The 27,042-nt window shown below is 34.1% G+C and overlaps 1 protein-coding gene across 4 annotated transcripts in view; it reads right to left on the bottom strand.

Annotated features, from left to right (window-relative positions):
- Positions 1 to 7,731: 7,731 nt before the first annotated feature.
- LOC123550476 (sushi, von Willebrand factor type A, EGF and pentraxin domain-containing protein 1-like) overlaps positions 7,732 to 27,042 on the bottom strand; it is a 47,988-nt gene continuing 28,677 nt past the window's right edge. For 2 of the 4 annotated variants that reach the window (XM_053524937.1, XM_053524938.1), the window contains exons 16-26: positions 26,707 to 26,934; positions 25,307 to 25,477; positions 24,861 to 25,058; positions 23,029 to 23,304; positions 22,381 to 22,575; positions 21,644 to 21,799; positions 19,743 to 19,838; positions 16,388 to 16,483; positions 13,043 to 13,138; positions 12,615 to 12,702; positions 7,732 to 12,144 (exon numbers count right to left, since the gene is read on the bottom strand). In XM_053524937.1, coding sequence (XP_053380912.1) covers positions 12,048 to 12,144; positions 12,615 to 12,702; positions 13,043 to 13,138; positions 16,388 to 16,483; positions 19,743 to 19,838; positions 21,644 to 21,799; positions 22,381 to 22,575; positions 23,029 to 23,304; positions 24,861 to 25,058; positions 25,307 to 25,477; positions 26,707 to 26,934 — 1,697 coding nt within the window. In that variant the 3' untranslated portion in view covers positions 7,732 to 12,047. The remainder of the gene's footprint in view (positions 12,145 to 12,614; positions 12,703 to 13,042; positions 13,139 to 16,387; positions 16,484 to 19,742; positions 19,839 to 21,643; positions 21,800 to 22,380; positions 22,576 to 23,028; positions 23,305 to 24,860; positions 25,059 to 25,306; positions 25,478 to 26,706; positions 26,935 to 27,042) is intronic. The other 2 variants (XM_053524940.1, XM_053524939.1) reach the window with 2 other exon arrangements.

Below are 27,042 nucleotides of genomic sequence, written 5' to 3'. Positions count from 1 at the left end.
ACTTCAAATGACTTGCCCCTCATCGATGTGGGTTCGAGCCTCACTCGGGGCGTTGAATTCTTCATGTGAGGTTGGCTTACGGAAGGTCGGTGGTTCTACCCAGGTGCCCGCTCGTGATGAAATAATGCATGGAGGGGCACCTGGGGTCTTCCTTCACCATTAAAGCTGGAAAGTCGCCATATAACGTATCATGTGTCGGTGCGACGTTAAATCCCCCCAAAAAATAGTCCATCGTGCATTAGAACTTACAAACTAAGTGAGCTCTGAATTGCATAGAAGACCCAAAGTTTCCGCTGCACGCAGTTTTTTGCTACATGTATCACTATGTACACCAACACAACAATGTTGAAAAAATAAGCATCTTCGCAGTAAAGTATTTATTAACCTTTTTTCAGCATGGAGGAAATTAGTGTAGACATAAGTGTACATCCGATTCTTAGACGCATTAACACGTTCAATTGGTTGTTCTTTCAGCGTGTTTAAATTGATTTTTATTTTGACTGAAATTCTGAGTATTTATTTTGTTTTTATTTATTGTTTTGTCGCAATAACGTCGTTACTTAATGTCTCCAAGCAATTTTTATCACGTTTCGTCGTATATTTGTCAATTCATATCAAGTCTAAAATTTTAGATATGACTCCACACAAGGTAATTACCCGGGCTCAAGGCGATAATATATGTTTGACTTGGAGAATCAAAACAACTATTGTGTCAATGTCATATACGTGTACGATACATGTTTCTCCCATTTGTATATGTATTTGTATATGTTTTACGTCTACATTAGTATAATAAAAGGTTTTGCGTGAGAAAATGAAGTAAAATAATTAATGGAATATTGTATCATTATACTTTGCTAATATAGCCATGTAGTCCGTGTTGTTATTAGACTGCAAATAATATACCGTAGTTTAATCGAACCTGATTCGTTATTTATCATCCAGGCATGGGCTTATCCTTTTAAAGAAGGACTTTTTATACACGGAAAATTACACGAGCTAAGCTTTCACCCAAATCACGTGCAGACGGACAAATATATACCGTTTCCTTTATTTTCATCGTTAATAAAATCTGTAAAATGATGATAATACCTCTATCTAAAGAAGTTTCGAGTTTTTATATATCATATTTTCGTCCAAATAACAGTTTTATATTTGATCTTATTTTGCAGAAATAATTTAAGATACGCAAACATCATTACATTTAATGTTTCATTCCAGTATTACTCAGTGCCAACAGAGGTTTATTTTATCTGAAAATTACATGACAGAACCCGATGACCATTTATATATATTTCTTTTCTTCTTTTTAATGGCTGAGGTTAATTCTTTATGAAGCAACTTTAGTAATGATAATAAAATGTATCAATACGCTTTATCTATATTGTCTGATGATTGATAAAGCCGAGGTCACAGTGTCAGGTATTAAGCGATAAGCGTTAATTATTTAGTTTCCTGTCCGAAGAGATGTCACAGTTTCCCACGGGTTTGGGATACTAGGTCTTACAAAGGTTTCTAGCAAGTTTTCGCTTCGTTTTTACTACATATTGTCCGCTCTGACATACGGAAGGCCAGTTAACAAAGCGTCTCAGTGTCCCGCTTTCACTACAAATGAATGTGTTGTACTAGATGTCTGCTGCGATTCACTACGATTCATAGATCACACTACAGGTAAATATTATTTAATATATACTCAGCGTCACTGAAAAGTTACCGCCCTAATGACCCTTATATTTTAAAAATCGCACTGAACTGTGTTAAAAGCATAACACGACTACAATTTTTAGTCAACTGAGACGTCACTGGTGTAAAGATTTGTCAAATTTGATTAACTCCAGTAGAATCACGGGCTGCACGTGCAAAATGATTTTTTCCAACAATGTCGAAATGTACGAAAATTCTATCGCAAATCATTAATCGCACTTGAAAGTAAGTCGACAGACTAAAAGGAATACGTTAAAAAATCCAGAATATCCTTGCTAAGAATGCCACGTTTAAGGCACGATCAACGCCATCAGGCCATTAACATGGTTGACGCCGAACTTTCATGTCGTGAAATTGCACGTCGTATATGCTGTTCTCACCTGACAGTCGTGAAATGGGTTAGGAGATATGATCAGACAGGGCCTATGAGTAATAGACCGCGCACAGGCCATGACAAGGTGACGTAGATATTGTATAAACAAGTAAAGAGGTATATATTAAGTGGTAACTTTTCAATGACGCTATGTATATATTCTATATCCTTTCGGCTACCATAGCAGACTAATGCGTACCATAAAAACGGGGGTCACTATTACCGCTATCATACAGCGACTGACTACCGCAGATGCCTAAAACGTACCATAAAAACAAGGGTCCACATTACCGACATCGTAAAGCGTAGGACTACCGGAAAATTTTAGTTTTTCTTTGTATCTGAGGGGAATTTGAATGCTTTTCATTTATTGCAGAATTTCATCTAAAGTGTAAACTTTCATTTATGTTATTAACAAAACAGTATGAAATCAGTTAATCTAATAAGTTAAGTCATTCATGTGACATATCAAATAATATTACGCAACAAATTACAGGTGTCCACTAAATTTAAAAACAAAATCAAACGTCTCGTGCGCAATAATGTTCTAAAAGCATTGTTATTGCAATCTGTTGATAAAAAGATCCTTTCCAGGCAATTAAGGGATCATTATTCTCCTAAAATACTAATTAGTTTTTAAGGTTGCTCGTCGCGGTAATTACCAAACTCAGTTTTTAAAACTTAATTAATTTCTCATTTCTACGTTACGGTATTTAAAGCTATTTTACTATGTCTGCATTATGCGGCTTCAGCATTCTAGGAGTCTGAAAACCACTGATGCGTTTTGTAGACTTTTCACCAATTACTTTCACTGTGGGGCTACGGTAATTCTGAACTTTTTCCAGAGAAATACAAAATTCCACTGTGGTAATCAGAAATAGTATACATTTGTACACTACGGCAGTAATATTTCAAATTGTTACTGCACATGAAACATACATGTATACACTGTGGTAATTCTCTACAGAACGCTTCATCGTTTTTACGCCGCAACGGTAATATATATGCACACATCGCTTCTTCCAGTTCGCATACTAGACGTCTGTAAATTTATCCACTATGGAAGTATAGCACTTTTCAAATTTAAAACTTAAACTTTATGTAAGAATGCATTTAAATTATCCCAAAGTACACAATGGTAATTTTGACTTTGAGCTCCATGCATTATGCATATTAATGCATAGAGACTCTGGAATGCTTTATAAATGGTACAGTATTCAGTATTGCACATGTGCCTTTGTATACTCATTGTATTCATTTATAGTCCGGGCCCAGGAGATACATTCGTGCACTTGTAATCTCTGAAACTTTTACTGACGGAGGGCCGCAGGTTCGAGCTTTGCTACCGACTAGGAATTTTTATGAGAAAGTAGGCAGTTGCTTACGGACTTTAGCGTCTAGTACTGGTCTTTCCCAAGAATGATGGTTAGATGAACTGGCTGCCTGATATAACTGGAATAATGTTGAAAGTGGCCGTAAATCCAAACAAAAACAAAGTTTTTATTTATGTACTCTGATACTGTGGCAAATTGGCAATTGTCTTCAAGATGTAAAATCGTCATTGCGCAGTTTCAACAATTCTACTCTATCGACACTGTGTGTAGACGGAAATACTTTAAATATTAAAGCATAGTAATTATATACATTTGCAATATGGCCTGGCGACATGTGTGATTCCACTGGGGTCTAACACTCAATTTATTTATTTATTTATTTGGGTTTTACGGCGCACTAACACTTAATCTCCCATTTATGAGTAAGAAGTTTTAACCACCGAGCTACGGACACGAGGCAAAATAAAACCTTTAACTCCAGAAGAGAGTCCGATTACCGGAAAGTCCCATAAATTATTCAATTAAAACCAAACAACAGATAAAAATTTAAATTTATTTTACTTTTCTTTTGTCAAAAGTCGGTAATATCTCATATTGATTTCAATGAAGCCAGAGCATAATATAATCAGATGTTCTTTTATAAGTCTTGTTCCGAAAAAAAAAGCAATCGAATTTCCTAAAAGAAAATGTTCATAATCATTTCAGTCCTAGAATTGTTAAGATGAACTGTTTCCAAAACCGTACATGAATGTGTTTTCGGTGAAATGAGATCTTACAATTCTTCATTATATTACTTCATCGATATCTTAATTGCGACTTTCAAGATTATCAACGGAATACAGCTTGCAACTGGGATACGCTCTAATTAAATACAGTACTATTAATAAATTTAGTTATTTTAAGACCTGATTGCAAGTCAATAAAGCATAACAATCTAAGAAAAAGACACTTCTAGCTACTACTGTAAGTTTAACCACGAAGTGTCATTCGACATTTTTGAGGTTTGTTTTGGCACTTGCATCATATACATCACACACAAAAAAGATTATGAATATGTACAAATTAAAATGAACCTGAATAACATATAGTTGACGCGTTTACATGACAAACAGTTAAACTTATGGTCCCATCCGCTGACAAAACTGGTAGGGGACTAAAAGTGAAATGCAGCAAAAACATGTTCTTTGTATTTACAAAAAAAAAACTTATAAGAGAAAATAATAAAAATAATAAAATTAACAACTGAATGAAAACACTGCAGTACAGGCAATTCCCTATGAACGGGTATGAGTAAGGAAAATCATATATCAAATGCTACACAACCTGAACAACGTATTTTGGACTAAATTGCCTGATTGACAATCTTACCTATAGTCCGATTCGGAGAAACCGGTAGGAAACTAAAAGTAAAACATTAAAAGGAAACAAAAACATATGACAGAAAATAACAAAAATTACAATTCAACGAAAGCAAGTTATAAAAGCTATAACAGATGAGGATCACTCATTACATACAAATCATCGCAAAAGGTAACATAGAGCATATGTAATGTTACACAATCAGTTCACTAAAAGTTTTTATGTTTTTTTGTTGTTGTTTTTTTTTTTTTTTTTTTTTTTTGCTGAATTTGTACTGTCGTCCGCTTAAATTGAGTTAGAATGAAACAATTTTGTCAACAACTTACGACAATAACCGTCCATCTGTATATACATGTATTTTCTGAATATAATTTTAAACAACATATTTGATATGAGCCGTCTATAGGCAATGGGTGTTTAGGGTAATTAGCATTGTTAATGACGAAAAGAAAGATAAAATGTCCACATTTAGTGATTTACAATGGTGATATAATTTATTATACTAAAATAATCGATTTTCTGGAGTTCCCAATTTCGCTCTTGTTGCCATAAGTTTTGCGGGCGTTTCCGGATTGGAGGTCTGTATGGACTCCTCAGCCATCACGCAACATCATGATACGGAAGGAAGCATTCCCTGAAAGTATTATCTAAAAGATCACGGGGATTAACACTGAAAATTAGATGACAAATATTTTTATGTAAGCAAGACATTTTGATTTTCAACTGCAATTATTGCACAAAATATCTAGACCTGGCTTTAGTACTTAAGGGCTGGATTTCTCGAAACATTTAATCCTGTACTAAGAAGATTACCCTGTTATGAGCAGTCGAATATATAATGCAATAACAGACTTTTTCTCTTCTGACATGCTTAAATGTTTCGATAAATTTGACCCAGAGGGATAATTTGAGCATATTTTTTATTTGAGCGACTTGTTATGTTATCAAACTTCACTTAACATAGCAATGACTCAATAACACCATAAAATCTTTACAACTACGCATAAGATCAATATAACTTTCTAATAAGAAGAGTATTGTTATACCTGTGTAAATTGTCTTTACACTGCTTACAACCAAATGATGATGTTGATGTTCGGAGACCACCGGCGGTCTTAAGCTCCTTCATACTGCAAAACCGACAAGCTCTTGTTTGCCCTGACATTGAGATAATTTAATGTGAGTCTGCAAACTATCGGTCAATGGTGCCAACGACCTGCGTTTGTTTGGGTTTCCTAATTCTTGAATGGTAACCTCCAATCAGCTGTTCCGCAACCTGATGTAAATGAATCAATTTTTGTTTAAAATTATGTTATAGCAATATGCATTTTCATGGATATTTCTTTCATTTGATTTAAATATTACAGGCAATCTATTTTTGTTTTAGGCTTTACCTTAGTGAGATGAATATTTTAAGAAATAAGATGAAAACATGAGACTTCTGAGAAAAAAGAAAAAAATCTTACCATCGTCTGGAATTTTAGTGCTTAACCCTTAGCCAAATGTTTTTGTACATGACGTAGCTGTTTATCAGGGCTATGTCCACAACAATCTATAGGAAATAAAATAGGTCCACCACCCAACGCTTGGTCTTTGTACGGTGTATCTACTTCGGAGGTTATCGTACCTATCCACACCCCCAGGTACTTGTTGAATTCAATAATAGCGGGTGGACAAGGGTATACCCTGTCTTTCCATTTTCCCTCAGGATTTACTTTTATCCTGGTCTTTGGGAACGGGATTGAAACATGTATTCAAGTTGTAGACATGTCTTGAAGCCTTCCTTACTATATCTACCACCTTTCCATCTTTGATTTGGCGTGTCATATGCTGTCCTTTGTTCAATGTCCTAACCGAATCATCCTTCTGTCGGAATAATTTCTGTGGTGTCAATCATATGGCCAAAATTTCCGCCCTATAAAGACCCACAAAGATGGGCTGAACTGGCAAGGAACGCCTATGCCAAAGGGATGTGTCTAGAAACACTACACGGTTCACTCAGATATTCAACAACCTTCCTCGTTAGTCCTACTTCTTTTTCCCCTCTAATATAAACTTGAAACTTCCAAAGATATGCAGAAACGGCATCTGCTGACACGAATATTTTAAAGCCTGTAATAAATATTATTAACAAAATGTTTACTCCGCAAATAAGTACCACAGCAGACGTTTGCAGGAAGAAGGAATTTCAATGTAGTACCGCACTGTAGTTTTACTCGTCCCGTTACTATAAACTATAGTAGACTTTTGCGAGAAACTTGAATTTTAAGGTAGTCCCATAGTGTAGTTATACATATTAAATGAAATTAGGTGCACATCCACAGTGCCGAGAAAGTTACCCTGCGAAAAAATTATACTAGTAATCACAACTTATCCTGTAGGCATTATTTATTCCTCCGATTACCACAGTAGTTTAATGCAGGACATGCGAAACTCAAGACAGTGCCGCAGCGTATTTCACACAAAATAGCTTGTACTACCACAGTGATGCAGTGACCGTTTTAATATGTAACTTTTAATAAATAACATTAACTGAATGTTTTATCTGCATATAAATACCATAGTAGACTATTGAAGGAAACAAGAAATTATAAGTTGTGCCACAGTGTAGTTATACCAATAGCCATACAATGGACACAACTACCATAGCGTAGCACCCGTTTTACATAAAAATTACCGCAGCGTAAAAATGTAGTATATTTTTGGTAATTCCTTCTATTTTCAATAGAGAAAAATACGATTTTTACCCAAATACTGCATTATGCACTACGGAAATGAGCACCCACATTTTTCTGGTACGTATTAGTCGTCTCCGGTAGCCCGCCTGCAAAACAGTAGTGGTAATGGAGAACCCCAAAAATATAGTCTGCATTTATCGGCTCAGGTAGTGCGTCGGTGTACGATAGCGGTAGTCGAAAGGATATAGGATGCGCAACTTAGGACAACTAAAACAAGACTGTCATCACCAAACATTTAATAAGAGAAACAGAAATATTTACAATCGCTTCTTTGAAAATATAAGATATTCAATCATATATCATGAGGAAAGGTTAAGATGAAATATCAAAAAAGGGCAAGGTAGATTTCCCAGAAGCATAGATAAACTAATGCTAAACAAGTGTAAAGTCAGGCCATTGCATACTGCGAACCATTCTTGTAGTAAATGGAAATAACTCAAATTTTACCCACATGCACATAAAATATGTATTCGAAATAATACAGATGAAAACACTCTACTTGAGATGAAAGAGTATTGCTGTCACAAGACGAAAACCTCTTATTTATCAGTCATATATACATGTATGTCATAAGTATATTGATAAAATCTTATTTAAAATGCTATAATTTAACAAATGCATCTTGCATTACTGACTCATTTTGCTATATATTGGTATGGAATTCTCTTCGAATAGTTCTTAATCTGAAGATGTTAAATCACTGTTTAAGGGAGATTTAAGTCTGTAAAGGGCGAATATTTATATAATACATGTAATAAATAAAACATAGCTGAAACATTTAATCATTGAATTACAAATAGGTTCTGATTTTGTGAATGAACAAGTAGTCGAAAAAGAGAACTGATTCACCCGAAATTAAGTTTTTTATATTTTTTTTTCGAAATATCTTACAAGTAATGCTCTTCCTATACAAGAAATAATGAAGCTTTAAGCTTTCAATCATTTAAAAACTTTTATTGATTTAATAAATTGATTTAAATTGGATGTCGCAAATTTTAATGTAATAACATGAAAAGAGGGATCATTTTTATACCGAATGAATTAACATTCAAAATGAAGAAACAGATGATATCAAGAATTTAGAAGAACAAGCGAAATGTAAATAGAAAATTTAATGACAAATAAAAAATACAAAAACTTTGTTCAATACGTTCATATTGCGTTGAATATGCAACGCTTTCAAGTACAAAATATACTTTCTTTGAGCGGGTTACATTTGAAAACGTTTTAATTAACAACTACAGACTTTGAAATAATATAGTTGAAATGAAATATTGAATATGAGAACATAAGATAATACAGTAAACAGAATTTGGAATAAAAATTTAAAAAACAAACGATAATGTAATATATAATTTGAGAAGCATATGAAAATGCGATATACATTGAGGAATTTGAAAAACATACGAAAGTGAAGAAAACTACAATTCTTAACTCAACGCGGAGCCTTAAGGAAACATTTGACTTTTGAATCACCAAGTCGATTACACACAGCCTCTTTAATCTTTTATTCTTTGTAGAGTTATTTCTGTCCCGAAATCATTCTATAGAATTGATATACAACTAATTAGCAAACTTATTAGTCACAAAAATGCTTTGTAAGGAACGGAATATTGCCAACATCTTAATGGCAATCATATCAACATTACCGTACCTGTCATTTTGAAGCTTGTTTGTCGGAGGTTTCGCATATCAAGATCACGTGATCTAAGAGGAGGAGCGATCGGTAGTGACTGGCCAGTTGCGGAACATCCTTGACATAGGCTCTAAGGATAGTGTATGATTTTGGCTAGTCACATGGCCAAACTCAGTATTGGGGAGGATCGTATCATGTTCAAAAAGCTGACTGCGACCATACTGGTCTTAACTGGTCATAGTTGGTCTTTGATGGGTCTTCAACAGTCGCGCGATTGTTGTGCTACAAGCCGTCAGTGGTCTTACCTGGTCGTGGTTAATCGTCGGATTCTCCAGTCGGTCAACAGTCATGCGAGCATGCGCAACTCTGCAAGATTACTCGCATCTCCAATAGCCAGTCGTTACAGAACACTAGACTGATCTTTGATAATCGAACGTAATTTTGCATTGTCATACAATAAATCGCTTACGTCCTCCTGATGAGCCATGATATTAGTTTGCTACAAAACTTGCAGGGGACAAGTGTTATCATGTGGCGACTGGGCTGACCAGAAAAGTTCAATACTGGTACTTGTGCAAATTTTCCGTCGGTGTTAGTAACCCACGATGAAGGTAAAGCAGGTACAGTTAAAATGCAACATAAGCAACAAACATCAAATCTAACTAAAATATGTAGGAAAAGGTATATCAATATATAATGTTTAATATACAGAGTTAACTTGCACACCGAAAAAGAGACAAAATATTTACATTTGTAATGTGAAGTAGAACATTCAGGATGAAAAATAGAGAATAAACGGCAGATCGTATTTAAAGTGATGAATAACCAAACAAGGTGTATGTTAATACTTAATACTTGGGTCTGAAACAATAGCTTAGGTCTAGTTTATAATTTCATAAGACAGTTGTCTTTTGGGAAGAAACTTGAAGAGATTAATCCGTCTTTAACTAAAGTATCCGCAAAGAAAATAAGAGCTAGAATCAGCGGTCATTTCCTATTAAACTTAACGCGAAAATATTCACTTTTAAATGGATATTTTACAGAGTATAATTAGCATTGTATCACTTCGTTGAATTCATGCTTATTATTATTAAATATCTACATATTTTAACTCGCTCTTAATAAGTATATGCAATGTTCGAACCGGAAAGGCAATTTTTTCGTAGGGACTATAGTCTAAAATATAGAGGATATTTGTTTGGTTACTGTGTGATACCGAAAAGGAAGAGACAATCCAATACGATACCATTTTTCATTTAGATATTTTGTTTAAAAATACACGATCCGCGGTTACCATATAGTGGCAATGTCAATAGTTAAGTATGTGTATCGAGAACTTCTTGGGTCAATGCCGTCAGTTTGTAGAAAGACCGTAAGCTTGTTTTGTTTACCAAATGCCATATCATATGATGAAGGTCAGGTCAAACAAAAAAAAACACGAAAAATTGTACACAGCTGAGGAACAAACGAGAAGCTTAGATTTATCAAGTTTTCAGAATTAGATATTATCATGGATTCAATAGAAATTGACAGGAAATATTGATATAGGAGCACATAGCATAACTAATTATGTCGTGAAATTTGGATGGAACACAACTGACAACTGAACTGTCTGAGAAAGCACTTTGACAAAAATACTGGCATATTAAGTAAGGTTGAGTTGCTGTCTTCTGATAATTAAGTAAGGCAACAACCATCTAAATATGCTGTCGCCAGTATAGTCTACCAAAAGATAATACTGCTCTAAACAGATGAAAAGTGGATGAACAATAAAGGTAACATTTTTGGAGCGTTACAGCCAGTTTGTTTTATACAGGAATGTCTAGCTGTACATGACTCTTGTAGGGCTTGAAATACGGATAACCGCACGGTATCAGTAATTCAAAAGGCAACGAAGGGACAGTAATTAAAGAATATATTTCAAGGGAGATAATTTTTCCTAAAAAAAGAAGTTTGACAATATGAGTGATATAGAGAATTATCTCACTGATAAATTTCAGTATTTCACCAGTTAGCATATTAAAATACAGACATATTTTTTCATACTGGTCGGGAAAACTAAGATTCCGAAATGTCGTTCGGAATTACTTCTTTTGTATAATGCATTCCGTCTGTAGACACCAGTAAAACAACGGCAGCGTCTTATTTCAGAATAATTTCCTATCCGATTAACATGGTTTTGGTTTGAAACTTGACAAAGAGTTGTTTTCATTTTTTCTGGCGCTGGGAGTAAAAGCATCTAGAACATTTACATACATATTATGATAGAAGATTGTCAACTTCTAATGTTTGTTGTAAAGCCTTTGGAAATGTTTCCAGTCATCATTTAAAGTCTGTTGTGAATACCTGTTTATCTGAAATATCTTTTTCATAATGGTATGAAATAAAGAGGTTATCTATCAGTGTTAAGTACAGTACTAGATTAAACTAGATGTGTACACAGCAGTAATGACCCATATTTGGACTCCAAATATGGGTTTCCACTGCTGTGTACTCGTTCAGTAGAATTCAGTAATGTACTCAACACTGTTAAATAACCTCAAAGTATTGACCATGCACTAAATAAAAACATACTTTATGTCATGCATTGATAGTATTAAATTGTTGCTGTTATTAGTTTTCTACTCGTCATGTATTTCAAAAACAAAGTCAGACATCTTGTGACCGTCAGACAACATATATCAAGATGGAATTCCACACACTCAATAAATTATTCGGATACATTTGCTCATTTGTCTCATCTAAATAATATTATGATTAATGTTCATGACATAAATAACTAATATTCTATTAAGTGACATATGTACTTTAAAGATGGTTTAAATACGTTAAAAATAGTCATATTGAATATTCGTCACCAAAACAAAACGCAATTACGTGTATCTTATACAGACAAATAACTGCTAGTTTTGACGTATAACACGTTTCCGGCCACTAACTTCTTCACTATTGAGGTTGGTAAAGTTACTTGGGGTTGTTTCGTTTGTTTCAAAAGGGCGTCTGAAAAATACACATTTTACATATTTGAAGACGTCTGTGAGAAACTAAAAACTATAAAATATTTGAAAATGCGTTTGGAGACCAGTCAATAAACAGTTATTTGTCGTCCTTGTTCAATTGATATCCTCAGAAAGATCCAATCGGATGCTGAAAATCTAAGACTGGTCTCCAACTCTCATAACATTGAATCATTATGTGTACTGTTATAACACTAACGCAAATGTTATTTCTAAATTGTAACAGCAAAGAATCAAAGTTCTTCTTCGTGCGTTATGAACAACAAGTTTTAGCAAACAGTTTTGACATTATACGGATATATCTTCATTGCTCGTACCGTTGACAGTTGCAGCACGTACTACATGTACTTGTAAAATACATATTCTCTTTCATATGAGCATCGGTTCATTTCGGCTTCTGGCATAAAATACCATTGAAGTAAGAATGTTATTAATTATGTGGTCTGAACTAACCTTGCATGTTTCTTCCACATTACCAAAGCTATGATGACAATGATGGAGATGGCGACTACACAAACAACAATTACAACCACTAATACAGCTGAAAATTGGAGTACATTTAATTTATTAGACATTTTAATGTTTAAACTGTCATTATAACTGTCATTATGATAAGTTTACATCATAACATTATGCAAACAAATAAACTGTCATTAATGTAAATACAATTACTTAGAAACATTCATTTTACATAAGCTGTTTTAAATTAATTGAGATTCATGGCAGAACTACTCAGCAGATAAACAAATCCGTTCAATGCATGCAAAAACAAAAAAACGGCAATACAAACCCTCAATGAGTTGATTTCATTTAGTATTTCGGTTTCACATTAACTGAGATTGCATTAAAACTGGCGGCTCTCGGTGGTGAAAATTTATTACCTGTTTCATCATTTTTATGTTTTCCTTTTCCATCTCCTTTACTGGTAACTGTGCTGATCGTAGATGAGTATGTAGATGAATATGTCTGTGCTATATCTAAAACAAGTAAACAAGAATGAAATATGTTACAGGTTGCATTGATATTGATTTGAAATTAAGTACACAATCAGATGACTATTGTGTCTGTTTTTCTGACAGTTGACCTAGCTACATTTCCACAGAAGGAATAAAGATCCTATGGAAGCATAGAATGCAACCAAGCAACATAATAGCAGACTGTCGGACAGTTTGACTGAGTCTGTCCATGAGAGGAAATAAAATATGCAAGAACCCTCACGTCCCCTAGCACCAGCTGGTATAGTATTTCTTGATTATTTCGTGAATGCTCAGTTTTGGCCTCTTTCTCAAATGTTCTACTAGTTATGCTTTTTACATTAACCATTTCCCATGCCTGTTTAATTTCCAGTTTTTGTTCAGGTAGAAAGTGTCATGTGAAAGGCATGTTTCTGTAACTATACAGTCTCTAGTTGAAATAATGTAGGTACAATCACTGTATCCGAATATGGATATTTTACAGTTTATTAATTAAATAATTGCATATTCTTGTGACTATGGTTTAATTGTATAATCATTATTCTCCAAAATTCTTTATAGTTTTTCACCAGAATGCATTGATTATCGTCACAATTCGAAAGTCGGTGATAGGTGAAAATGGGCGGTTAAAGTACCTGATCCAGTATCCAGTTTCATCTTAACTACTACATGTATAGCTAAATTTTCTAATACAGACAATATTAGTTTTTACATCAGTCGGTTTTCTTATCATAATTGTCATTTCCTAATGATATTTTGAACATTTTTTATATAGACCCCTAGTTCAGTATACAGTTTACTCACACTGAAATACGGTTGTGGTACGGCAGAAAAGCTACACTCCGTGCCTTCCGGTGTACGAAACAGACGACATAAATGATCAAGTTTATGTAAAGTATTATGAATTGCACGGTGTTATTACGATTTCGTTGCTATTTTCTCTAATTATTATAGTTAAATTTTCTTTTGAAATATCTATTTAGACTGTGAAATGTGCATGCTGCCTCTGCGAACACTGCGCCGTAGTGTAGTCATCTTCGGATAAACTCCGCCAAGAAAGGATACATTATAGAAATGGACTGTGTGTCATGATATAGAAATTTAGAAGTAAAAATGTCATTGGAAACTGTTCAAAGGTATGTGCAATTTCATTTATAAGCTATTTAATTAGGACTGGGATGAAATGTTTATGTAAATATTGTGAAAATCAAGAATAATCAATAGGCTACATGGTTACATTCGTTTCTTGGATATATATTCTAATACAACAGAAAAACTGGTATTTAAGTTTCACAGTGTCTGAACACAAGACTAAAATATTTTTGAAATGTGGTATTAGCAAACCTTGCACCTGAAATAGAGAAACTGGTAGCCGACAGATGGATGGACTATCATTTGTTTATTGTGTTAATACGATACGGTTGACGGCTAACCTGCAACCCTCCAGGGGCCTGGCGGGGGCCTGAATAGATATCTGATAGGGCCTAGGCAGCTGGATAATGTGTTGCGTCGCCGCTCACTGCGCGTGCTCCCAAGGTCGCCCGCTGCTCATTCAATAGCTCTTTGATAATAAATAGGTGTAGGAAGCGGGCATGTATTAATCAACAACACTCCCCCTTGTTTTATTTTCAAGAGAAACTTAAAACTATAGATATTAATTTCAACTGTTATTACCCATACAACTTGAAACTTAGGTTGGAGAATAACACAGTCTCCACTAAAATAAACTATATTTTATAAAACAACACTCCCCCTGTTCTTCGTTTCAAGAGAAGCTAAAATATATATATATAGTAATTTCAACAGTTATTACCCATTCAAGTAGAAACTAAAATTAAAGAACTGCACAGTCTACACTAAAAGAAACTAAATTTTATAGACCAAACCCCCCCCCCCCCCCCCTCCCCCCTCCTTTTATTTTCAAGAGAAACTAAAAAAATATAGATAGTAATTTCAACTATTGTTACCCATACAATTGGGAACTTAAATTAAAGAATAGCACAGTCTTCACTAAAAGAAACTGGGCAATACATATAGAATTTTTACGTTATTTAAATATTCTTTTATCCTTTGTTTGTGTCTTCTCATTAGTCAGTGATGTCTGGTGTGCTGCTTGCATTTTGAATGTGTGACATTAGAGTGTCGAGTGTTTCAGCTGAGTAAAACATGTTTAAGGCACCGCTACATTTTCACAAGAAATGTATAATGTCATATATTCTTGGGGTTTTTCCAGCACAGGCTGAACCTAAAGATAGTGTCTGTAGTGCTGGCTAAGGATTCATGACACCTTATTTTACTTTTTTTTCGTTTCCTATTAAAATAATACCTTAAAATATATAAAATTCACTACCTTAGGACTGCTACTTTAAAAATTAATATCAATACCTTAAAATGTATGCAGATTGCTGTCTGTGGAATGCTACCTTAAAAATGATACAGCTATCTTAAGATGAATTGAGGTTAATTATTTTAGTAAAAATGGACATGCAGTTTTGTTTCAACAGTGCTACACCTTTATTAATGTAAGTTCACCTTTAAAATTCTTGAATAATGTAGTGAATGCAGAACGGAGAGAACTGTTAATTCTGAATTAGTTTTGTATTATAATATTATCGGATTGTGGTGGTGCTTGATGCATTAGTGTGGTAGTGCTTAACTAAAGTATAATTATACTTACATCATTTGAACATTCGGATGCGGTGACTTTGTGTTTACATTTAAATTTGGAATATTTGAATGACACTTTTCTGCGTGCCAGTTCATTCATTTCATTATTACGGCTTGATGTTGCAAGATTCATGAATACAGGGTGAGGGTCCCTGTCTATAAGGGCCTCGCCAACCTAAACAAATACAGACAATGATGGAGATGGCGACTACACAAACAATAATTACAACCACTAATAAAGCTGAAAATTGGAGTACATTTAATTTGTAAGACATTTTACATTATAACTGTCATCATGATAAGTTTACATCATAACATTATGCAAAAAACTAAACTGTTATTAATGTAAATACAATTACTTAGAAACATTCATGGAATGAAAATGTTATTCATTTTTCATATTAAGCTGTTTTAAATTAATTGAGATTCATGGCAGAACTACTCAGCAGATAAACAAATCCGTTCATGCAAAAACGAAAAACGGCAATACAAACCCTCAATGAGTTGATTTCATTTAGTATTTCGGTTTCACATTAACTGAGATTGCATTAAAACTGGCGGCTCTCGGTGGTGAAAATTTATTACCTGTTTCATCATTTTTATGTTTTCCTTTTTCATCTCCTTTACTGGTAACTGTGCTGATCGTAGATGAGTATGTAGATGAATATGTCTGTGCTATAACTAAAACAAGTAAACAAGAATGAAATATGTTACAGATTGCATTGATATTGATTTGAAATTAAGTACACAATCAGATGACTATTGTGTCTGATTTTTTCTGACAGTTGACCTAGCTACATTTCCACAGAAGGAAAAAAGATCCTTTGGAAGCATAGAATGCAACCAAGCAACATAATAGCAGACTGTTGGACAGTTTGATTGAGTCTTTCCATGAGAGGAAATAAAATATGCAACAACCCTCACGTCCCCTAGCACCAGCTGGTATAGTATTTCTTGATTATTTCGTTAATGCTCAGTTTTGGCCTCTTTCTCAAATGTTCTACTAGTTATGCTTTTTACATTAACCATTTCCCATGCCTGTTTAATTTCCAGTTTTTGTTCAGGTAGAAAGTGTCATGTGGTAGGCATGTTTCTGTAACTATACAGTCTCTAGTTGCAATAATGTAGGTACAATCACTGTATCCGAATATGGATATTTTACAGTTTATTAATTAAATAGTTGCATATTCTTTTGACTATGGTGTAATTCTATAATCACTGTTCTCCAAAATTCTTTATAGTTTTTCACCAGAATGCATTGATTATCGTCACAATTCGAAAGTCGGTGATAGGTTACAAATGGGCGGTTAAAGTACCTGATCCAGTATCCAGTTTCATCTTAACTACTACATGTATAGCTAAATTTTCTAATACAGACAATATTAGTTTTTACATCAGTCGGTTTTCTTATCATAATTGTCATTCCTAATGATATTTTGAACATTTTTTATATAGACCCCTAGTTCAGTATACAGTTTACTCACACTGAAATACGGTTGTGGTACGGCAGGAAAGCTACACTCCGTGCCTTCCGGTGTACGAAGCAGTCGGAATAAATGATCAAGTTTATGTAAAGTATTATGAATTGCATGGTTTTATTATGATTTCATTGCTATTTTCTCTAATTATTATTTTTATAGTTAGATTTTCTTTTGAAATATCTATTTAGACTGTGAAATGTGCATGCTGCCTCTGCGAACACTGCACCGTAGTGTAGTCATCTTCGGATAAAATCCCCCAAGAAAGGATACATTATAGAAATCGACTGTGTGTCATGACATATAGAAATTTAGAAGTAAAAATGTCATTGGAAACTGTTCAAAGGTATGTGCAATTTCATTTATAAGCTATTCAATTAGGACTGGGATGAAATGTTTATGTAAATATTGTGTAAATCAAAAATAATCAGTAGGCTACATGGTTACATTCGTTTCTTGGATATATATTCTAATACAGCAGAAAAACTGGTATTTAAGTTTTCATACTGTCTGAACACAAGACTAAAATATTTTTGAAATGTGGTATTAGCAAACCTTGCACCTGAAATAGAGAAACTGGTAGCCGACAGATGGATGGACTATCATTTGTTTATTGTGTTAATACGATACGGTTGACGGCTAACCTACAACCCTCCAGGGGCCTGGCGGGGGCCTGAATAGATATCTGATAGGGCCTAGGCAGCTGGATAATGAGTTGCGTCGCCGCTCACTGCGCGTGCTCCCAAGGTCGCCCGCAGCTCATTTAATAGCTCTTTGATAATAAATAGGTGTAGGAAGCGGGCATGTATTAATCAACAACAATCCCCCCTATTTAATTTTTTTCAGGAGAAACTTAAAACTATAGATATCAATTTCAACTGTTATTACCCATACAACTTGAAACTTAGGTTGGAGAATAACACAGTCTCCACTAAAATAAACTATATTTTATAAAACAACACTCCCCCCTACTCTTCTTTTCAAGAGAAACTAAAAAATATATATATAGTAATTTCAACAGTTATTACCCATTCAAGTAGACACTAAAATTAAAGAACTGCACAGTCTACACTAAAAGAAACTAAATTTTATAGACCAACACTCCCCCCTGTTTTATTTTCAAGAGAAACTAAAAAATATAGATAGTAATTTCAACTATTGTTACCCATACAATTGGGAACTTAAATTAAAGAATAGCACAGTCTTCACTAAAAGAAACTGGGCAATATATATAGAATCTTTACGTTATTTAAATATTCCATTATCCTTTGTTTGTGTCTTCTCCTTAGTCAGTGATGTCTGGTGTGCTGATTGCATTTTGAATGTGTGACATTAGAGTGTCGAGTGTTTCAGCTGAGTAAAACATGTTTAAGGCACCACTACATTTTCACAAGAAATGTATAATGTCATATATTCTTGGGGTTTTTCCAGCACAGGCTGAACCTAAAGATAGTGTCTGTAGTGCTGGCTAAGGATGCATGACACCTTATTTTACTTTATTTTCGTTTCCTATTAAATTAATACCTTAAAATATATAAAATTCACTACCTTAGGACTGCTACTTTAAAAATTAATATCAATACCTTAAAATGTATGCAGATTGCTGTCTGTGGAATGCTACCTTAAAAATAATACAGCTATCTTAAGATGAATTAAAGTTAATTATTTTAGTAAAAATGGACATGCAGTTTTGTTTCAACAGTGCTACACCTTTAAAAACGTAAGTTCACCTTTAAAATTCTTGAATAATATAGTGAATACAGAACTGACAGAACTGTTAATTCTGAATTAATTTTGTATTATAATATTATCGGACTGTGGTGGTGCTTGATGCATGATAATGTGGTAGTGCTCAACTAAAGTATAATTATACTTGCATCATTTGAACATTCGGATGCGTTGACTTTGTGTTTACATTTAAATTTGGAATATTTGAATGGCACTTTTCTGCGTGCCAGTTCATTCATTTCATTATTACGGCTTGATGTTGCAAGATTCATGAATACAGGGTGAGGGTCCCTGTCTATAAGGGCCTCGCCAACCTAAACAAATACAGACAATGATGGAGATGGCGACTACACAGACAACAATTACAACCTCTAATACAGCTGAAAATTGGAGTACATTTAATTTATTAGACATTTTAATGTTTAAACTGTCATTATAACTGTCATTATGATAAGTTTACATCATAACATTATGCAAAAAATAAACTGTCATTAATGTAAATACAATTACTTAGAATCATTCATGGAATGAAATTTTTTTTTCATTTTACATAAGCTGTTTTAAATTAATTGAGATTCATGGCAGAACTACTCAGCAGATAAACAAATCCGTTCATGCAAAAACGAAAAACGGCAATACAAACCCTCAATGAGTTGATTTCATTGAGTATTTCGGTTTCACATTAACTGAGATTGCATTAAAACTGGCGGCTCTCGGTGGTGAAAATTTATTACCTGTTTCATCATTTTTATGTTTTCCTTTTTCATCGCCTTTACTGGTAACTGTGCTGATCGTAGATGAGTATGTAGATGAATATGTCTGTGCTATAACTAAAACAAGTAAACAAGAATGAAATATGTTACAGGTTGCATTGATATTGATTTGAAATTAAGTACACAATCAGATGACTATTGTGTCTGTTTTTTTTTCTGACAGTTGACCTAGCTACATTTCCACGGAAGGAAAAAAAGATCCTTTGGAAGCATAGAATGCAACCAAGCAACATAATAGCAGACTGTTGGACAGTTTGATTGAGTCTTTCCATGAGAGGAAATAAAATATGCAACAACCCTCACGTCCCCTAGCACCAGCTTAAGTGGAATTTTATTGTAAAAATGAATGAAAAAAATATTTACCTATGCACTTAAAGACTTTGCAGAAGACCAGGCAACAAGAAAATCATAAAGAGCCCAGATAGCTACTATGCCAGCGGTCTATTCGAACTATCTATTATATATCATCACAATAGTAGGTCATGTCACACAGGATATTTAAAATCGCATAGATAAGGTTGATTATCAGATTATCTAAGTTTACAAGTAACTACATTGCTTGATCTGCAAAATTGTTTAAAGCTGTTATGTTTCGTGAACGATGAATGGAATACCATAATAATATAGGCATATGTAATACCGATATTACACCTTTACTTATCTTACCTGTCATATATTACCACACCTGACCATAAATATAACAATATGGTACAAGGGAAATGTAATATCTTTGGTATACAATAATGCGTGATACTTTATTTTATTGCCAATTTTTCGATAATTAAGTTGACAAAACATTTCAAATAGTGTGTAGATAATACACATACAAATATATCCTAATTATCTATGTTGCGATTTTTTAATTGTGTTACTTAGTCCCAAGCTTTGAAGTTGGTCTACGTTTTGCCTTGTGAACTTATACTCAGTTCCAAAAGAAAGTGTGCACTTTTTAAGTTTAAATATTTCATAAGTACACACTTTCTTTTGGAGCTGAGTGTATGTTTGCTGACCAAACACCGGAGATATGTTTTTTGATACTGTATTATTGTATAGACATTGGATGTCTCTAAATTGTATTTTGTTACTTGTACTATGTGCAAATACTCTGCTCAGCCCAGGGCCAGAGGTCGTGGACGGTAGCATATATTTCCACTACCGTCTATAAACAAGACCAACCAAATCAAGCCTGGAACATTTTATGTTTATCGTGTATAGAGGCTTGTGGAGTTTCACATGTTAATTTTATACATTTTCATTTTAAATACTTTACTCGGTATCAGTTTTGAACGGACAGTGACGTATTCAAGTTATATGCCGAAGTAGACGGATAATTTAGTCTATGTAAAACCCTTGGCATTAAGTGCCGCTGATGAAGCTGTTGAAATGTTTATAATTTAATTTTATCGTCATACAGAAATCTTTAGGTACATCATATAAAATCTACAAAAAGGAAAAAAAAACGTATGTGACAATATATCATATAGTGTTCTGTTGTTTGATAATGTAACCCGTAACCATATTTCCTTTCACAGTTATTTCTATCGTGTATACTCAAGTGTCTGTGTCTTCTCTTCATTGCATAGGCCATTTTGCAACTTTCCAGCTTCAGTGATAAAGGATGACACAAGGTGTCTCTTTGGGCAGTATTCAGATATCAGCGGACAACTTAGTAGGACCACCAACCTTCCGCAACCAAATAAATAGCTTCACAAAATATCGACATATGACGAGAACTTACTCACTCGTCCTTGAAGGTCACCTAGATAAAATACGTTTATTCCGCATAAAGCTAACGCCGATAAATGTTTTTACAGTATTCTACAGATGAAATAAGTTATACGAAGGGACGATATCGTTCTTACCTGAGCATTCTGATATATTTGCGGCACCATATGTTGGTGTTGTATACCCATTCGGACACGGTAAGCATTCACTTTGACCTTGAAGTGGCTGGTATGTTCCAATTTCACAGTTTACACAATCGAGAAAGTTTAACCTTGTTCCAGCTGCACATTGCGCTAAATAGATACATATATTTTGGATATAATGATAACAATAATAAGGCTTCCAATAAGGAAATGGTAGATTTTGATCCGCTGGCTTGGTAGGTAGAGCAAAAGAATTCCAGTCAAGATGTCGCTAGTTCAAATCTAGTAGAGAAGCTTTGGATGATTGACTTAATATCATTTACCTAGCAAAGCCTTTAAGCATTTTGGGTAAAGGATAGTGGCACTTCCGTGACCGATGGCTAAAGTCACCTTACCCCTAACTAATGTTCTAAAACTCGCTTTCGGTGAAGATTTCAAACGGGTACCAACCTATGCCTAAAACAAAACCAGTGAAGGCACCTGGGTCCTGCCTCCACCTTCAAATACTACAATAGTTTCCAATGAACTCAGTGTCGGTGCGACTCTAAACTAGAAAAAAAATAATGTTTGGAAACTGCTAACGCATAACATTGGCAAGGAATACAAGTAATCTAAATAGGTTCATTTACCGGCGTGACCTAAATATTGCAGGATACGAAATGACTTTATGCATCAGCTGAATTTCTAACCAATTAACATATTTTCCTTATTTTAGAGAAAATGACGCTTACCACATAGTCCATCTGCTCCAGCGTACCCATCAGCACAGGTTACTGTCCCAGCAAATGAAACAGAGTTATTGTCTGTTGTGTACTCCACGCCGCCAACATTTACATCAAAAATCGATGTTGAATTTGTTTGTATGAACTCAGTGAATGCAACTATTGAACGGACTGTATCTAACAGCTCTGTCATTGCCGGTGTTTCTTGTTTTACAATTAATAAAAACAGCATATACATGTAATTCGTACATGTGGTAACGTTTTGTTAATGTAAAATACAAGGTTTATCTGATATTTTTCTGTAGAAAAAAACATTGATTTGTAAATAAAGCTATATTATTATTTAAATATGTATTACATTCAATTATTCTCCCTTATTATATGACTAATTTCCTATGAACTGCAATTTGTGTATACTCTTCAACTGTGGTAAATGACAATAGACAATTTTCAGAAAAGTTTAATATTACAATTTCAGAGTATATAATTATATTGGAGAAAGTTTTTAAATGTAAGGGACATTCTATGCTTTTGCATGAACAGACATGGAATTAGTTGACAAATCAATTAGTGAGTCTGAAATACAGATAGATATTAACACTGTATAGTAGTCTAAAGTTGTGTTTTACAATCAAGGAAGCCAAAATGGACAGTTACCTGTTCCGTTTGTTAAGTAATCAACCAGTGCGATATCCCCATTGCCTGTCAGATGTTTAGAAAACTGCAGAGTTAATGTAGACGAAGTTGACCGTTTTGACAAATTTTTCGACACATTATTCGAGACAACAGTAGACTTTAATTGGCACGTCTCACATTTAAAGTCATTAAACTTCTGTTCTAAGGATAAGTTGACGTCATCCACGTCGGAATCAGAAACAGTGTCTGTATATGTTACGCTAACCTGCGTTCCAAGTATGTCAGGAACTGTCACATCTGAATAAAAACATTTTTTGTGTGAAAGAATACCGGTGGTAAGAGTAGATATACTTAAACACGCACAGAAATATATTTGTAATAGACAATAAAACTGAATACATGGCTGTCTGAAAAATAAAATCGCAACTAAATTGTGAAACGTATATAACATCAATTGAATTACTTTGTTTTTATATTTTTCAGTCAGTAATATTAAGTTCGCAATTTTTCATTTCTAATACAGTATAATTATGTTATTATCTTTGAGCCTCATAGATAATATGAGGTAAAAAAAAAAACACATCTAGTTTTAAAGTAGGATGTCAAACCATATATGCTTGTCTGTATGAGCTAGGATTTTCCCAACAGGAAATGCAAATTTCTTCGTTTGTTAATTCCAACTAGTAGAAGTTTTTAAACCATTTAAAGACGTGAAAACAATGTTCAAACTAGGATTAAAATGTGAAAGTTATGAGCATCTAAATATTTTATCACAGTCGCGGACATTTGTTTCCATGGCAACAAAAAAGCAAAATGATGGATTTATTAAAGTTCTAGATACATATTTGACCTGTATTGATTTATTTCTCTCAAATAATTTTCTATATTTTTTCCATCTATACTAAAAAATACCATGTTTTACATCTAAAAACACTGAAATAGATTTCTCCATGATCAAAATTTTACTTAAATTTGAAACTCCCAAATCTTTTTCGATAGTGGTCTGATTTAATTCTTTCAGCTGTATGAAATACTTGAGAATGGCTTTCATATACAATTAATTAATTGGCAGGCAATTCTGTAGCCCTTTAAGTAACCTGACACGAGGGACATCGACATCGCTGATGGTTGATTATTTAGGTATCATTCACAGACAGGCATGCACGATCATATGTCTTGCCTATCACATTCAATTTAAACCACGATGACAAATTGTATACGTTCCACAAACGGTAGGCAAGAAAATGCCAAGAATAATTTATCAATTTGTTTGTATCCCAAATCTACTTCCTGCAAAATGTGATCAATGAATCTAAGGGCACTTCAATTCAAATCTGATTACATGTCCTTAAATTTGCATAAGTTTTCACATGTCGGAACTAACATGTCGTATAAATTTGACATTAAGATGTTTAAAGCTTTAACTCACAATTTATATAATGAGAATTGAAAATAATCATTTCATCAAGTTTAAAGTATAAGAAAATATGTTACCTGGTTACACAGGCTATTTAACAGTGTTCTCGAAATGACATAATATCAGAATTTGTTCGAAACAAATGGACGTGTGGTTTTCCTTCAAACCTTTCTAGAGGATCTTATTAATTCTGAATGTCTACCCATTAAAATTATACAATAATTTCCATACTATTCGTAATAAAATTAAAGAATTTCATGACAAATGTACAGTTATTGTTACGTAAACAAGTTCAGAACAGTTAATAAATAGTAAATTTGTATTGTTGTATATTTGATAGTAATATTTAGTGTATACAGATATAATATGTACACTAAATCATATGATAAAGTACTTCATTAGGCTCTTTTATTCTAAGTTGTCAGATGTTTCGTACCAACACATGCAGGCATCTTATCGGTTGGTTCCCATATATAGCCAGTAGTGGGACCGCATTTGTATTTTTCATATGGCCTTTGTCCATTTGCCAAAAATTTTCCCCTTACACACGTCATGTTGCATTCTAAAATATCTTCAGATAAATCATCTCTACATGTCACTATAGTACCATATTCTCTCTCCAGCTTTGGGCATACTAAAACAAAAATTAAATGTAACATTATAATAATGCAATTCACAATTCAACCGATCAATTCTGTACATTATTCTATGAAACAATCGTGTATTTTAAGAGTCACTGGAACAGCAGTGAAGCACTGCTAAGTTGATGTTCACAACAATAGTAAGCTGCTATTGCATTCCATGTTCGCTCCTTCTTACAAAATAAACTCAAACATGTACTGTTCCAAATAAAATGAAAAGTAAAGTGTTCAGTTAACATACATGGACATGTGTGATCGTTGCATGCAACTGTATCCGTCGTATTCCCTTCACAATCAAAGCCCATGAATCCCGGCACAGGATTATTACATTTCCGACTTCGGTAGCGTGTTCCACCACCGCATGTCACAGAGCAGCTGCTCCACTCCTGCCATTCTGACCAGCCTCCATTTACTGTAAATGAATGAATAGATGGATAAATGAATAACTGCATACGAACATTCTAACAGCCGACTAGAGGCGCATCAATGAAATTTAAGAATGTCCAAATTTTGAAACAAAGCCTTTTAGAGAAGATCAAATCGTGTGTTGGATTTGAAGAAGGCCCAAAGAAATCTAATAGCGAAAGCCACATATTTACTTGAAACAAAAACCGACAGCGATATACGTTTGCATGTTTGCATGTGTCAATGATTTATATAACATATATAACATAAAATTATATAGAAAAAGTGAAACATGTAGACAACAAGAACGAAATAAACAAATAACGGATAAAATACACGAACGTTCCTGCAATACGGGCTTAAGTAGGTACACTCTTCTCTTCAAGCATAGCTCATATACTTCTCTTAGAATATCGGACGATCAAGCCACACCGACGTACTATAATGGTGGAAGAAGACCCTAGATGCATCTTCGGGCATGATTAAAGGTATGGGCGAGCACATGGATAGAAGAACCGACCCTCCACAGGTCATGTTACTTTTTTGGGTTGTTTCTTTGTTTGTTTTTTAGGTAAGTATTAAGCTGTGTTTTAACTCGTAAAGGTAAGGGGCAAGTGGTTAGAAGTTTGTGGTCCTTCACTGAACCATTTAGACCTAAGTATCATGAACATTTTTTTGTTCTTTGGGGTTTAACGTCTCCTCGACGCATTTACAGGTTATATGGCAAATTTCCAGTTCTGAAGGTTGAGGAAGACCCCAGGTGCCCCTACGTGCAGTATTTCATAACCGATCTTTATTAAGAAAGATGGTAGGCTAGCTCATATGAAGAACTCAGCACCATGAGTGAAGCTCGAACCTACATGAGGGGCCAGTGTTTTCAAGTCAGCGATAGTGCACAGCCCCTATATGATGAAAAGATTGTATATATACTTTGAAGTTAGCATTCCTTATAGGCATTTAAACTGAAAACAGAAGTGTGAAATAGAACTCATTTCATCTTTTGGAGAATCAAAATCACTTTCTTTTAATGTTTGCAGCTTCCTTAACATATATGGCTTTTGAAGTTAAATTGATAAGAAGATGATATACGGCTGTTTGATTCTTTAACTGATACTGCTTAAAATTATGAATATATAGAAATGTGTTTATCAAATTATATTAAATGTCTGACGTACAAATAGAATATTGCATTGTTATATATATCTGACATATCTGGTATATCTGAATTATTATTACCTGGTGGTTTATTGCAGAATACACCAGTGTAGCCGTCATTGCATGTACATCTATATGTTTCATTGCCGGAAACACACTCTCCATTCACACAGTCATTATATAGACAGTAATCTGGTGGTATGTCGCACAAATCGCCGGTCATTCCATTTTGACAAATGCATTCAAATCCATCCACTTTGTTTATACACGTATGAATACCGCATGGCCCCGTCTCACACTCGTTAACCGCTGCAGTACAAATTCGTAAGTAATTATATTAACTTTAATAGAAGAGGCATTATTGTGTTCTATGTATGCTATGATTATGTTGACTGTCCCTACACTTTAAAGTTCCAT

The sequence above is a fragment of the Mercenaria mercenaria genome, chromosome 15 (assembly GCF_021730395.1).
Source record: "Mercenaria mercenaria strain notata chromosome 15, MADL_Memer_1, whole genome shotgun sequence".
Classification (NCBI taxonomy): domain Eukaryota; kingdom Metazoa; phylum Mollusca; class Bivalvia; order Venerida; family Veneridae; genus Mercenaria; species Mercenaria mercenaria.
Note: the sequence above shows the minus strand (reverse complement) of the source record. Positions and strands in the feature narration are given on the sequence as shown.